This window comes from Lucilia cuprina, chromosome 5, assembly GCF_022045245.1.
Source record: "Lucilia cuprina isolate Lc7/37 chromosome 5, ASM2204524v1, whole genome shotgun sequence".
Taxonomy (NCBI): Eukaryota; Metazoa; Arthropoda; class Insecta; order Diptera; family Calliphoridae; genus Lucilia; species Lucilia cuprina.
The window spans coordinates 13,955,889-13,970,134 of NC_060953.1; the positions used below are offsets into that span (position 1 = coordinate 13,955,889).

The window sequence follows — 14,246 nt, forward strand, 5'->3', positions numbered from 1 at the left end:
GTTAGGTTAGTTAGTTAGTTAGTTAGTTAGTTAGTTAGTTAGTTAGTTAGTTAGTTAGTTAGTGTTAGTTAGTTTGGTTAGTTTGGTTAGTTTGTTTGTGTTAGTTAGTTAGGTTTTTAGTTAGTTAGTTAGTTAGTTAGTTAGTTAGTTAGTTAGTTAGTTAGTTAGTTAGTTAGTTAGTTAGTTAGTTAGTTAGTTAGTTAGTTAGTTAGTTATAGTTAGTTAGTTAGTTAGTTAGTTAGTTAGTTAGTTAGTTAGTTAGTTAGTTAGTTAGTTAGTTAGTTAGTTAGTTAGTTAGTTAGTTAGTTAGTTAGTTAGATAGAAAACAAATTATGGTTTTGCACATAATTCGAATTTTTTATTCAGTTTCAGATCCTTCAATACTTAATGTAATAACCTTCCTTCGAAGTGCTCTCTAAATTACCACCACTGTTGTCAATGTGGTATTTTTCTCAAACAAAAAATATACATTTTTTCTTTTTTTTCTATATTTTAATACATACATATCCCAAGTACCACATACCCAAACAAACAACATTGTGGTATGTGTGTATTAATGATGTAAGTAATTCCTTTTTACGCCACCACCACCGACCAACTCCGCACTACAATATACCGTCACATACTTTGTGGCAAAAGAAATTCAAATAGAATTGCACAAACAAAAAAAATATGAAAATATTTAGTGTAACACATAGTTAAACATTACAACATAGAATAGAGTTTTCCACATACAAACACACACTTGAGCTATTGTAATGCAGGCAGCAATTGTATTTAAATAGACATACATATGTATGTAGGTTTGTGTGAATCTATGCATGTGGATGACATTACTGGTTAGAATATATCCTGTGGGGGATTTTCTATCTTATCATTTGCATGCAGCAAACAAATAAACAAACAAATATGTATACTTACACATACAAATTCACATATACACACACATGCAAAGACTCAACATTAGATGAAAAACAAATGTTGGAAATGTATCGCAAAGAAACACTGAATATCCCAGTAGTTTTAGGGGCAGTGGAGGTATCCATAATAGATGTTTAAGAGAATTTGTCCATAAGTTCGAAATTCAGAACTTGAAGTTGACAACACTTCCTTTTTAAGAGGTGAAATGTCTGTCAGACCAAATTAGATCAACCGTTGAGGAATTACAAATTCATTTCCAACTGTTGGATTATTTGCCATGAAAGTAAAAGTAAAGTAGTCAATGGTTACTCTTATGTATACATGTAATGTAAAGAGGAGTCAGTTTTGTATATACGAGTCTTCAGAAAGTTTAAAGAAGTAGCTATTGCAGAGTAATTTGTTCATTTATAAGGCCAAGTTCTTAAGTTTTTAGTCCAAAAAAAAGGACCATTTACATCACCCGGGGTAAATACTCTTTACAGCAAGAACAGTCAGACACATACATATACACTCAACACTACTTTACATTGTGCCCATTAGTTTACTGCTCTATTTGCGCCAAATTCTCTCAAATCAACTCATCTCATGCTCATCCTTAAGCTGAACATATCAGGCATGGGAAGTTTAATTTTAGAATGGCATGGGAAGTTTAATTTTAGAATGGTAGAATGACTTTTCGAATATTTTATCTATAGACCTGTCTGAAGACAAGACTACTTGCTAGTCTATGGACTTTACTACGTACTAGTCCTTGGACTAGTCTACTGAAAAGCTTATGGTTTAGTTGTCAATGGAGTAATCAATAAACTAGTTCATGAGCTACGCCTTGGATTACTCTATGGTCCATGGACTAGTATTCTTCTACTATTCCATGTACTTGTTCATAGACGGTTTAACAAACAAGTCTGTGCAATAGTCTATAGAATAGACCATGGGCTGGTCTCTGCTCTATGGACTAGTCTATAGACTAATCAATTTGTTGGTAGTCGAATTCAAATTTAGAAAAAGTACTTATTGTTTGATAACAAAATGTACATCAATAGAAACAATAGTATTGCATTTTCCATCCCTGATAAACACAATGAAAATATTCCATTTAACCATTTGCTACATTGTACAAAAAAAAGTTAGCAAATGTATGTAGATACTGGCAATGAAGTTGCAAATAATAATAATAATATTGATAATAATGATGATTACGATAACGACGATAGTGGTAGTAGAAGCTGTAATGCCACAAGCAAACATTTTGATGATGGCATTACTGATGAAGTTGATGATGGCACTGATGATATTTAGATGATGATAATGATGATGTTTCTGTTGTCGCTTATGGTTGTTGTTTTTGTTATGTTATGCATGCATATTGCTGCGTTTATCATGCAGTTTTATTTTTCTTTTCTGCATCCTTTTTATTCTATTTCAACTTAAGACTGCCGTTGATGTGTATTTAGATGACGATTAGTTTTAGATTGTTGCAACTGATGTTTTTTCGCTTGTCATTCCCACTATCATCGTCATTACTTCAATTTACTGATGCAAAAGAAAAACCATAGGTGTCACATAGTGCGTCAAATGGAAAATTCCTTTTTTTTATTAAACTAAAACTGGAAGTAGTAGAAGGGGAGACAGACACTTTTTTTGTCAAAGGCATGTTCAAAAATGTTGCACTTTCTTTTTGTTTTTTTGCATTTGAAGTTGTTAGTAATCTTGAAATTTATTTTTTCTGAGCAAAAAAAATTGTGATAATTTATTATATTTTTCTTAATTTAACAGTTAAGAAGTAATAGACTAATCGATAGATTAAAAAGTATTCAGTAGATAAGTCAATAGACTAGTCGATAAATTGTCAATACACTAGTCAATCAAATAGTCAATGAAAACTACTCAGTAGGCTAATAAATTAACAAGTCAATAGACTAGTCTATAGATTAGTCAATAAAATAGTTATTAGACCGGTCAAATGTTTAGCTGATAGGCTAGATAATAGACCAGTGAATAAGCTAGTTGCTAAACTCCCCGATAGACTAGTATACAGACTAGTATATAGACTAGTCGATAAACTATTCCTTAGACTAGCAGATAGAATATTCGATAAACTATTCCATAAACCATTCAATAGACTAGTAATAACATAGTCAAGAGACTAGACTAATCAAGAGAATAGTTTAGAAACTAGTAAATAAACTACTCAATTAAAAAATCAGTAGACTAATCTATTGGTTATTTAATGAACTTATCAATAGACCAGTTAATAGTCGAATCAATAGATTAGTCAATAGACTAGTCAGCAGACTAGTCAATAGGCTATCCAATAGTGTAGTTAAAAGACTAGTTGACAGTCGATTTAAGATATTAATTAATAGACTAGTCGATAGCCCAGTTTATAGACTAGTCAATGGACTGACGGATAATTAGTTAGTTAATTAATTAGTTATTTAGTTAGTTATTTAGTTAGTTAGTTACTTAGTTAGTTACTTAGTTAGATAGTTAGTTAGTTAGTTAGTTAGTTAGTTAGTTAGTTAGTTAGTTAGTTAGTTAGTTAGTTAGTTAGTTAGTTAGTTAGTTAGTTAATTAGTTAATTAGTTAATTAGTTAGTTAGTTAGTTAGTTAGTTATTTACTTATTTAGTTAGTTAGTTAGTTACTTACTTAGTTAGTTAGTTAGTTAGTTAGTTAGTTAGTTAGTTAGTTAATTAGTTAGTTAGTTAGTTAGTTAGTTAGTTAGTTAGTTAGTTAGTTAGTTAGTTAGTTAGTTAGTTAGTTAGTTAGTTAGTTAGTTAGTTAGTTAGTTAGTTAGTTAGTTAGTTAGTTAGTTAGTTAGTTAGTTAGTTAGTTAGGTAGTTAGTTAGTTAGTTAGTTAGTTAGTTAGTTAGTTATTTAGTTTGTTACTTAGTTAGTTACTTAGTTAGTTACTTAGTTAGTTACTTAGTTAGTTACTTAGTTACTTAGTTAGTTAGTTAGTTAGTTAGTTAGTTAGTTAGTTAGTTAGTTAGTTAGTTAGTTATTTAGTTAGTTACTTAGTTAGTTAGTTAGTTAGTTAGTTAGTCAAGGGAATGACTAATAGTCTAGTCAATGGACAAGCGGATAGACTAGTCAGTCAACTAGTCAAAAGTCGCTCCAGAAGACTGCTTAATAGAGAAGTCAATGGATCTGTACATTGACTAGTCATTATATCATTATATCTAAAAAAAATCACAACTAATCATGTTTAACCCCAAAAACTATAGCCTACTTTTAAGCTTAAATTTCAAATGTTGCTAAAAGCATTATCTCTTTCTTCATTATCTTAAACAACTAAATCAATTTAAATGATTTATTTATATTGTTTATATAATTCTTTATTCATCTTCTTCCATTTGTTTGTCTTTTCAAGATTCTTCCAGTTTTGTTGTTAAATAATATTCTTATCTTAAACCAAAAATTTAATTTCAATTTACTTTATTTTCAAAACAATTAATTTTAAATAAAATCTAGCAAACTAACACAAACAAACTAAAACATTTGCAAAAAAAAAGAAAATAACAACAAAAACAAAAACGAATTGTAGATTTGTCTAAATAACAACAATAAATGAATGAATGGGTGTTAGTTGGTAAGGAAGTGAGTGTTTGTTTGTGTGTGTTGTGTCATAGAAAATCCTTTACTCTCTTTAGAAAATCATTTATTATTTAACAAGAATGTATTGTTGTGGCTTTTGTAGTTATAGGTTTATGTGTATATGTGTGTGTTTGTAAAGTATCTATGTGTATGAAGAGGCAAATGTATTTAGTATTTGTATAATAGAATAGTATTAGTACTAGTGGTAGTGGTAATATACAATAGCATGGTTCATTTACAAGTATCTGTATTATTTGTTGCGCATTGACTTCTTAACCTAAATATTTTTGTTCAATGTTTATAAAAATAAAAAAAGAAGGAAATACATTCGTATATTATACATACATACTTACATATACAAATATTTTATTATATAAAATCTATGTGTATATTTTGAGACAGCAAAAACCAACATAAAAAAAATAAACCTCAAATCTCATTGTTATAACGATGATAACCTCTTTTCTTCTAGGTTCTCTTCTTTTTTTTCTTTTTATAATATAAAAACTACAAATATAGCAAAACATTTACACTTACAAAGTCTACTGACTTTTATTATAAATATGTACACACACACATATATATATAACGACAGTTTTAAGGACATTTATTTTGTTGTGATGTGCTATAGTTAAAGACAAATTGTTGCAAACAGCATTGGTCTAATTATTGTTTTATTATGCTTTTTTAACTTACATATACATACATACCTATGTATGTAATTCAAAGTTATTTACCATTTCTAAAAACAATGACAAATTTTCGGAAAAAATAATTGAAAAAAATGTCTGTGGTCAAAATCATTGAATGTTAATGACAAGTATCTTATTGTCGTAAGGTTTAAGAGTGATTATACAGTTACCGCCGTATTCATCAAGACATTAAAGATATTACTTTAGGTTTATTACGCATATTTTCAATTTAAAATTCACACAATAAACCATCAATATTTTTATAAATCCTTTTTGAATATGGGGGTTCCACTATGGTCCATACTAATAACATCAACAAATCTCTAAATATTTATTTATTCGATCATTACAATACAATTACAAATTACATTCTAACCTATTTTATGACCATAAGCCTGCTGCAGTGTAGCCATAGACTGACATGCTAGCACCCTACCATCTAGCCTACCAGGGCACTTTAATAATGTGATATATTAAATGAACTATGAACCTTAATACTGTAATATATTATATGGACTAGAAACTGAAGTATGGTCTGGTGTGTAGCCAGGAAAATGCCCAGCACTATAGTCTGACCTATAAGCTGAACTTTAATCAACACAATAGATTTGACTATAACTTACACAATAGTTCTCAATGTGGCTACAATGTGGACTAAAGAGTGAAGTATAGTTCTGACTAATGGCTGGCTTAAAGTCTAGACCGTAACCTGAATGGTTTGGAGAACTAACGAGCTTATAGAAAGCACTATAGTCTGAAAAGCATTTTGAACAAAAGTTTGGTTTCTGATGATTGTTAGTTTTTTATTTAGTCAGCAGTTAATAGACTAGTTAATAGATTTAACGATGGGCTAGTGAATGTCCTATAGTCCATGGACTGACTGAAAGACTAGTCAATACTCTGGCTGATAGATTAGTCGATAGACTAGTCTATATAATAGTTCATAAACTAGTCAATAGACTAGTTGATATAATCATCCGTACACTAGTCAATTGAACAATAAATTATTAACAAGTTAGTTAGTTAGTCAGTTAATCGATCGACTAGTCAATAATCTAGTAGATAGCCAAGTCAATAGATTAGTCAGTTAGTAAGTTAGTAAGTTAGTAAGTTAGTAAGTTAGTAAGTTAGTAAGTTAGTAAGTTAGTAAGTTAGTAAGTTAGTAAGTTAGTAAGTTAGTAAGTTAGTAAGTTAGTAATTTAGTAATTTAGTAAGTTAGTAAGTTAGTAAGTTAGTAAGTTAGTAAGTTAGTAAGTTAGTTAGTTAGTTAGTTAGTTAGTTAGTTAGTTAGTTAATTTGTTTTATTGACTTCACCTATTGGACGTCTCATTGTCGTTTTTTATTGTATTAGTTTATGACTTCAACTGGCAACAACAAGTTGATAGGAATTAATCCTGCACTTCGAGTTCGAAATTATTGTCCTAAAAGGAAGTTAATCTCACTGTAATTACATTTTACATGGAGTTTAAATGAACTTTGACTCTACATAAGACAGACTACTGCGAATTACTCTAGAAACTAGTTGTTAAGCTACAGATACGGTACTCTACAGATCAACGTCTATTTACTTATGTACAAAGTATCCTTGTAAAACTACTGGGAAACTAAAAGTGTGTGTATATGTGTGAAATGTTTTCATATTGTGATGATGATCTATATTTTCCTTATTGTTATTATATATTTTTCTTTTTTGCTTTTGCTCATTACAATAAATTCCCTTACAAAAACTCCCTGACACATATACGATTTTAATGTGAGCATTACGACTACAATACAAAATTCCCAATATCTTTATATGTATGTGTGTGTCCTCTGTGTGTGTTTGTATGTGAGAGAGTATAAATGTTGTTGACAACTTCCGTTTTGAATTAACAAGTATGGCAACGACACCAAACAAAAAAGCAACAGACACATTTATAAAAACTCTTGAATACTTACACATAAACATTTAAGGAAGAAATTGTATAAAGGAAAATTTTACTGCATTTTTTAACGACTTATACTCTCACCCACAAAGGAAAAAAAACGTATACAAATACTTGTACTTGAACACATACATACCTATAAACATATATTTTTTGCAATTCTTTTGATTTTTGTAATGGTGTTATTGTTGTCGTTTTTTTACAATTTTTTCTCATTTTCAAAAGCCAATAAACTTTGAACTGTATTTATAGAGGATGTTTTTTTATACAAACATACACTCTTACACTAGACTTATATTTGTATGTATGTATATTGTCATTGTTTTGTTTGTTATATGAGAATTCGTATGTGTGTTTGGGAAGGTTTTATTATGACCACATAATTTCAAATCTTTGTTCTTCTTTTGGTGTTTTTTTTTTTTTTTTTTTTTCTTTTTTCTGTGGAATTTTTATGACATTTACATTTTTATCCCTATTTACGATTATCATTTAGTCATCTTTTTTGCGGTTTTAAATAATAATTTTTATAACCTTTTTGTTATGATGACAACCTCATCGTCCTTATGGTCTACCACAATACACAAAAGAGTATTTATGTTTGATGTTTTTAGGTTGGCGAAAGGATCTTAGTTTGGCTATAGATTTAAATTGAAGTTTATAGAGAAAATTGCTTTCACAAAGAAAGTAGATTCTAGCAGGTTTAGTTGGTAAAGAATGGTCGAGTTAATTGAGGAGAGAATAACGATTGCATCTAGACTATGGCCTTAATTATAAATGGAATATAAGCTGCCCTATGGTGTAGACTAAGTTTTTGAGTTTTGACTAAAGAATGGTCTATATTTTTGAATTTATCCAGAAGCCTGACAATAGTCTGGAGTTTGTTCTAACTTGTGAATTCTTGTGCAAGCTATATTTTAAGCTAAGCTATGGTCCAGATCATCGAATAACCTATAATCCAATACTATAGTTCAGATTTCAATACGGACTATAGTTTAGACTTTTGCGCTGACTATTGTTCACTATAACCATCCATTTGTAGCTATTGTCTGTATCAAGACCTATTTTATATTTTGGTCTATAGTGTGACCCAACGTCAGACTTTAATCCAGACTTATATATACTACTATATATTCTGGTCTATAGTATGACCCTCAGTCTTGACTATAGTCTATACTGGGCTAAAGTCCTAATGAATTCAGACTTTATAGTCTAGTCTATAGTCTAGTCTATAGTCTAGTCTATAGTCTAGTCTATAGTCTAGTCTATAGTCTAGTCTATAGTCTAGTCTATAGTCTAGTCTATAGTCTAGTCTATAGTCTAGTCTATAGTCTAGTCTATAGTCTAGTCTATAGTCTAGTCTATAGTCTAGTCTATAGTCTAGTCTATAGTCTAGTCTATAGTCTAGTCTATAGTCTAGTCTATAGTCTAGTCTATAGTCTAGTCTATAGTCTAGTCTATAGTCTAGTCTATAGTCTAGTCTATAGTCTAGTCTATAGTCTAGTCTATAGTCTAGTCTATAGTCTAGTCTATAGTCTAGTCTATAGTCTAGTCTATAGTCTAGTCTATAGTCTAGTCTATAGTCTAGTCTATAGTCTACTCTATAGTCTAGTCTATAGTCTAGTCTATAGTCAAGTCTATAGTCTATAGTCTAGTCTATAGTCTAGTCTATAGTCTAGTCTATAGTCTAGTCTATAGTCTAGTCTATAGTCTAGTCTATAGTCTACTCTATAGTCTAGTCTATAATCTAGTCTATATTCTAGTCTATAGTCTAGTCTATAGTCTAGTCTATAGTCATAGTCTATAGTCTAGTCTATAGTCTAGTCTATAGTCTAGTCTATAGTCTAGTCTATAGTCTAGTCTATAGTCTAGTCTATAGTCTAGTCTATAGTCTAGTCTATAGTCTAGTCTATAGTCTAGTCTATAGTCTAGTCTATAGTCTAGTCTATAGTCTAGTCTATAGTCTAGTCTATAGTCTAGTCTATAGTCTAGTCTATAGTCTAGTCTATAGTCTAGTCTATAGTCTAGTCTATAGTCTAGTCTATAGTCTAGTCTATAGTCTAGTCTATAGTCTAGTCTATAGTCTAGTCTATAGTCTAGTCTATAGTCTAGTCTATAGTCTAGTCTATAGTCTAGTCTATAGTCTAGTCTATAGTCTAGTCTATAGTCTAGTCTATAGTCTAGTCTATAGTCTACTCTATAGTCTAGTCTATAGTCTAGTCTATAGTCAAGTCTATAGTCTAGTCTATAGTCTAGTCTATAGTCTAGTCTATAGTCTAGTCTATAGTCTAGTCTATAGTCTAGTCTATAGTCTAGTCTATAGTCTAGTCTATAGTCTAGTCTATAGTCTACTCTATAGTCTAGTTTATAATCTAGTCTATATTCTAGTCTATAGTCTAGTCTATAGTCTAGTCTATAGTCTAGTCTATAGTCTAGTCTATAGTCTAGTCTATAGTCTAGTCTATAGTCTAGTCTATAGTCTAGTCTATAGTCTAGTCTATAGTCTAGTCTATAGTCTAGTCTATAGTCTATTCTATAGTCTATTCTATAGTCTAGTCTATAGTTTCATCTATAGTTTAGTCTATAGTCTAGTCTATAGTCTAGTCTATAGTCTAGTCTATAGTCTAGTCTATAGTCTAGTCTATAGTCTAGTCTATAGTCTCGTCTATAGTCTCGTCTATAGTCTAGTCTATAGTCTAGTCTATAGTCTAGTCTATAGTCTAGTCTATAGTCTAGTCTATAGTCTAGTCTATAGTGTAGTCTATAGTCTAGTCTATAGTCTAGTCTATAGTCTAGTCTATAGTCTAGTCTATAGTCTAGTCTATAGTCTAGTCTATAGTCTATAGTCTAGTCTATAGTCTAGTCTATAGTCTAGTCTATAGTCTAGTCTATAGTCTAGTCTATAGTCTAGTCTATAGTCTAGTCTATAGTCTAGTCTATAGTCTAGTCTATAGTCTAGTCTATAGTCTAGTCTATGTGTATAGTCTAGTCTATAGTCTAGTCTATAGTCTAGTCTATAGTCTAGTCTATAGTCTAGTCTATAGTCTAGTCTATAGTCTAGTCTATAGTCTAGTCTATAGTCTAGTCTATAGTCTAGTCTATAGTCTAGTGTATAGTCTAGTCTATAGTCTAGTCTATAGTCTAGTCTATAGTCTAGTCTATAGTCTAGTCTATAGTCTATAGTCTGTAGTCTATAGTCTAGTCTATAGTCTCGTAGTCTAGTCTATAGTCTAGTCTGTAGTCTTAGTCTATAGTCTAGTCTATATAGTCTTCTATAGTCTAGTCTATATAGTCTAGTCTATATAGTCTAGTCTATAGTCTATATATATATATATATATAATATATATATAATATAATATATATATATATATATATATATATATATATATATATATATTATATATATATATATTTTATATATATATAATATATATATATATATATATATATTCTGGTCTATAGTATGACTCTATAGTCTAGTTTATAATCTAGTCTATATTCTAGTCTATAGTCTAGTCTATAGTCTAGTCTATAGTCTAGTCTATAGTCTAGTCTATAGTAGTCAGTCTATAGTCTAGTCTATAGTCTAGTCTATAGTCTAGTCTATAGTCTAGTCTATAGTCTAGTCTATAGTCTATTCTATAGTCTATTCTATAGTCTAGTCTATAGTTTCATCTATAGTTTAGTCTATAGTCTAGTCTATAGTCTAGTCTATAGTCTAGTCTATAGTCTAGTCTATAGTCTAGTCTATAGTCTAGTCTATAGTCTCGTCTATAGTCTCGTCTATAGTCTAGTCTATAGTCTAGTCTATAGTCTAGTCTATAGTCTAGTCTATAGTCTAGTCTATAGTCTAGTCTATAGTGTAGTCTATAGTCTAGTCTATAGTCTAGTCTATAGTCTAGTCTATAGTCTAGTCTATAGTCTAGTCTATAGTCTAGTCTATAGTCTATAGTCTAGTCTATAGTCTAGTCTATAGTCTAGTCTATAGTCTCGTCTATAGTCTAGTCTATAGTCTAGTCTATAGTCTAGTCTATAGTCTAGTCTATAGTCTAGTCTATAGTCTAGTCTATAGTCTAGTCTATAGTGTAGTCTATAGTCTAGTCTATAGTCTAGTCTATAGTCTAGTCTATAGTCTAGTCTATAGTCTAGTCTATAGTCTAGTCTATAGTCTAGTCTATAGTCTAGTCTATAGTCTAGTCTATAGTCTAGTCTATAGTCTAGTGTATAGTCTAGTCTATAGTCTAGTCTATAGTCTAGTCTATAGTCTAGTCTATAGTCTAGTCTATAGTCTATAGTCTGTAGTCTATAGTCTAGTCTATAGTCTCGTAGTCTAGTCTATAGTCTAGTCTGTAGTCTAGTCTATAGTCTAGTCTATATAGTCTTCTATAGTCTAGTCTATATAGTCTAGTCTATAGTCTATATATATATATATATATATATATATAATATATATATATTATATATATATATATATATATATATATATATATAATATATATATATATATATATTATATAATATATATATATATATATATATATATAAATATATATATATATATATATATATATATATATATATATATATATAATATATATATATATATATATATATATATATATATATATATATTATATAATTCTGGTCTATAGTATGACCCTTAGTCTTGACTATAGTCTAAGTCCTAAACTGAATAACAGTCTGAACTTTTGTATGGTCTAAAGTCGAAACTACAGTCATGATTATATTCTAAACCATAGACTGTACTACTGTCTGAGCTGTAGTCAAAAGAATAATTTGCACTATAAACTGAACTTATTGGGACTACAGTTTGGACTATAGTGTAAACTTTTTTAGGACCTTAATCTGAATTATAGCCAGAACTATAGTCTGGACTATAGCCTGAAATATAATCTGAACTTTAGTCAGAACTATAAGTTAACCTATAGTTTAAATTAAATTATAGTCTGAACAATATTCTGGCCTATAACCTAAACTACAGTCAAAACTATAGTCTGGACTATACTCTAAATACTGTAACAGTCCAAAGTATAATCGGAACCTTTGTCTGAACTCTAGTCTAGACTATAATATACACTATAGCCGCAACTACAGTCTGGACAAAAATCGGAACCAAAGTCTCCACAATAGACTTTCTTATAATCTGTACTATACATTTGACCATAGTCTGGAATATCTGTAGCATGAACTTTACTCTTCATTATAATCTGATTCAAAACCTGGACTTTAGAAAGAACTGTATGATGAACCCTTAACTATAATCTAACATTTATTTATTAACCCGAACACTAACATTTTTTCCATTATACTTCTAATTTTAACTATGATCTTTTAGGTTCAATAACGAATTGCTCATTCTTGCACATATTAAATTTAAGAAGAAGAATGAAAAAAAACTACAGTTTACAAATTATTTCAATTGAAAAACTGTCACGTATTAAAATAGGTTATCCAATATATTCTACAATATATATTAAATCACACCACCTTTTTTTTAATAAAAAAATGCTTACATACTTTCTTAGCTACATGTACAAATGTTGTACTAGACATATTAGGGTGTTCTTCAAGGATATATGGATGTGACACATTTGTCACAACAACTTTTGTCGATGAAAAGTCCAAGAACTTTTCTCAAGTAAAAGCAAGTTTGACTGTGTGCAACTTTTTTAAAGGAAAACTTTTGTCAGAATCTTACAACATTTGTAAAGAAAAAGTCTGTAAGATTGTGACAACCTTGTCATAGGAAAAGACTGTCATTTCCTGATAACTGTTGTATAGAAAAAGTCTGTTAGATTGTGAAAACTTTTATATACGAGAAGTCTATCCAATTCTGACAACATTTCTATAGGAAATATCTGTCATATTCTAACCACTTTCCCTTAGGAAAAGTCTGTCAGAATCTGAACACTTTTATAAAGGAAAAGAAAAACAATATTTGACCACTTTTCTGTAGAAAATATAGATTATTTCCTACAGAAAAGTGGTAGAAGTAGTATATCAGGATCTTACAACTTTTTTAAAGGAAAAGTATGTCAGCATTTGACAACTCTTCTTTAGAAAGAATCATACAACTCTTCTATATGAAAATATCGTTCTAAAAATATCACCCTACTATATACACTCACATTTTTCCAATAAGAAAACATTTACACAATATTTGAACAGTAAGCCAATGAACCACCTTTATTAAACACATTCCAATCATACCAAAAATACTACAATTGTACATACATATGTATGAAAAATGTCAAACCCTTACATACATACATATATATATTATTTTATATTACCAACCTAAAAAAAAGTAAATTCTTTTCTCACCTTTTCTCTTTATAATATTTCATTTACAGATTGATATATCATGTCGTCAGACAAAACAAACAGTGAGTTCAATATTGACACGTACCAATTTTGTTACACTTAAATATGTAACAGACAATTGGGGTACAGATGCGAATGGTTTCAAATTGGTTATAACATCCGTTAAAGATCCAAGTAAGTTTTAAATTTTCCTTTCATACTTCTAATAAATATCAAAAAAAGTAAGAAATAAATGTTAAAAAGACAATATGTTCTATAAAGAAAAAAAAACTAATAACATTATTTACTGAAATATTTGCACGTTTTTATACAAGAAGATAGTGATAGTTCAGAAATTTTGAACAAGTAAATTTTGATGTTTGGTATGAAGTAAACCAGTCGCAACATGAAATTTATGAATATTATAATGCAGACAATTGTATGTAAATTATCGTGTAGTGAGATATTATATTCCATTGCACAGTGGTTTAGAAAAGTTTTAAGTCTAGTCTAGCTTGTAGACTTGTCTATAGTTTAGTCAATTATCTAGTCTATAGTCTAGTCTATATTCTAGTCTATATTCAAGTCTATAGTCTAGTCTATAGTCTAGTCTATAGTCTAGTCTATAGTCTAGTCCATAGTCTAGTTTATAGTCTAGCCTATAGTCTAGTCTATAGTCCAGTCTATAGTCTAGTCTATAGTCTAGTCTATAGTCTAGTCTATAGTCTAATTTATAGTCTAGTCTATAGTCTAGTCTATAGTCTAGTCTATAGTCTAGTCTATAGTCT

The 14,246-nt window shown here is 29.5% G+C and overlaps 1 protein-coding gene across 1 annotated transcript in view; it reads left to right on the forward strand.

The window, feature by feature from the left end:
• The window catches only part of LOC111684657, a 77,765-nt gene that overhangs the window by 51,271 nt on the left and 12,248 nt on the right, over positions 1-14,246 (forward strand). The window contains exon 3 of the mRNA XM_046951540.1: positions 13,509-13,653. Coding sequence (XP_046807496.1) covers positions 13,509-13,653 — 145 coding nt within the window. The remainder of the gene's footprint in view (positions 1-13,508; positions 13,654-14,246) is intronic.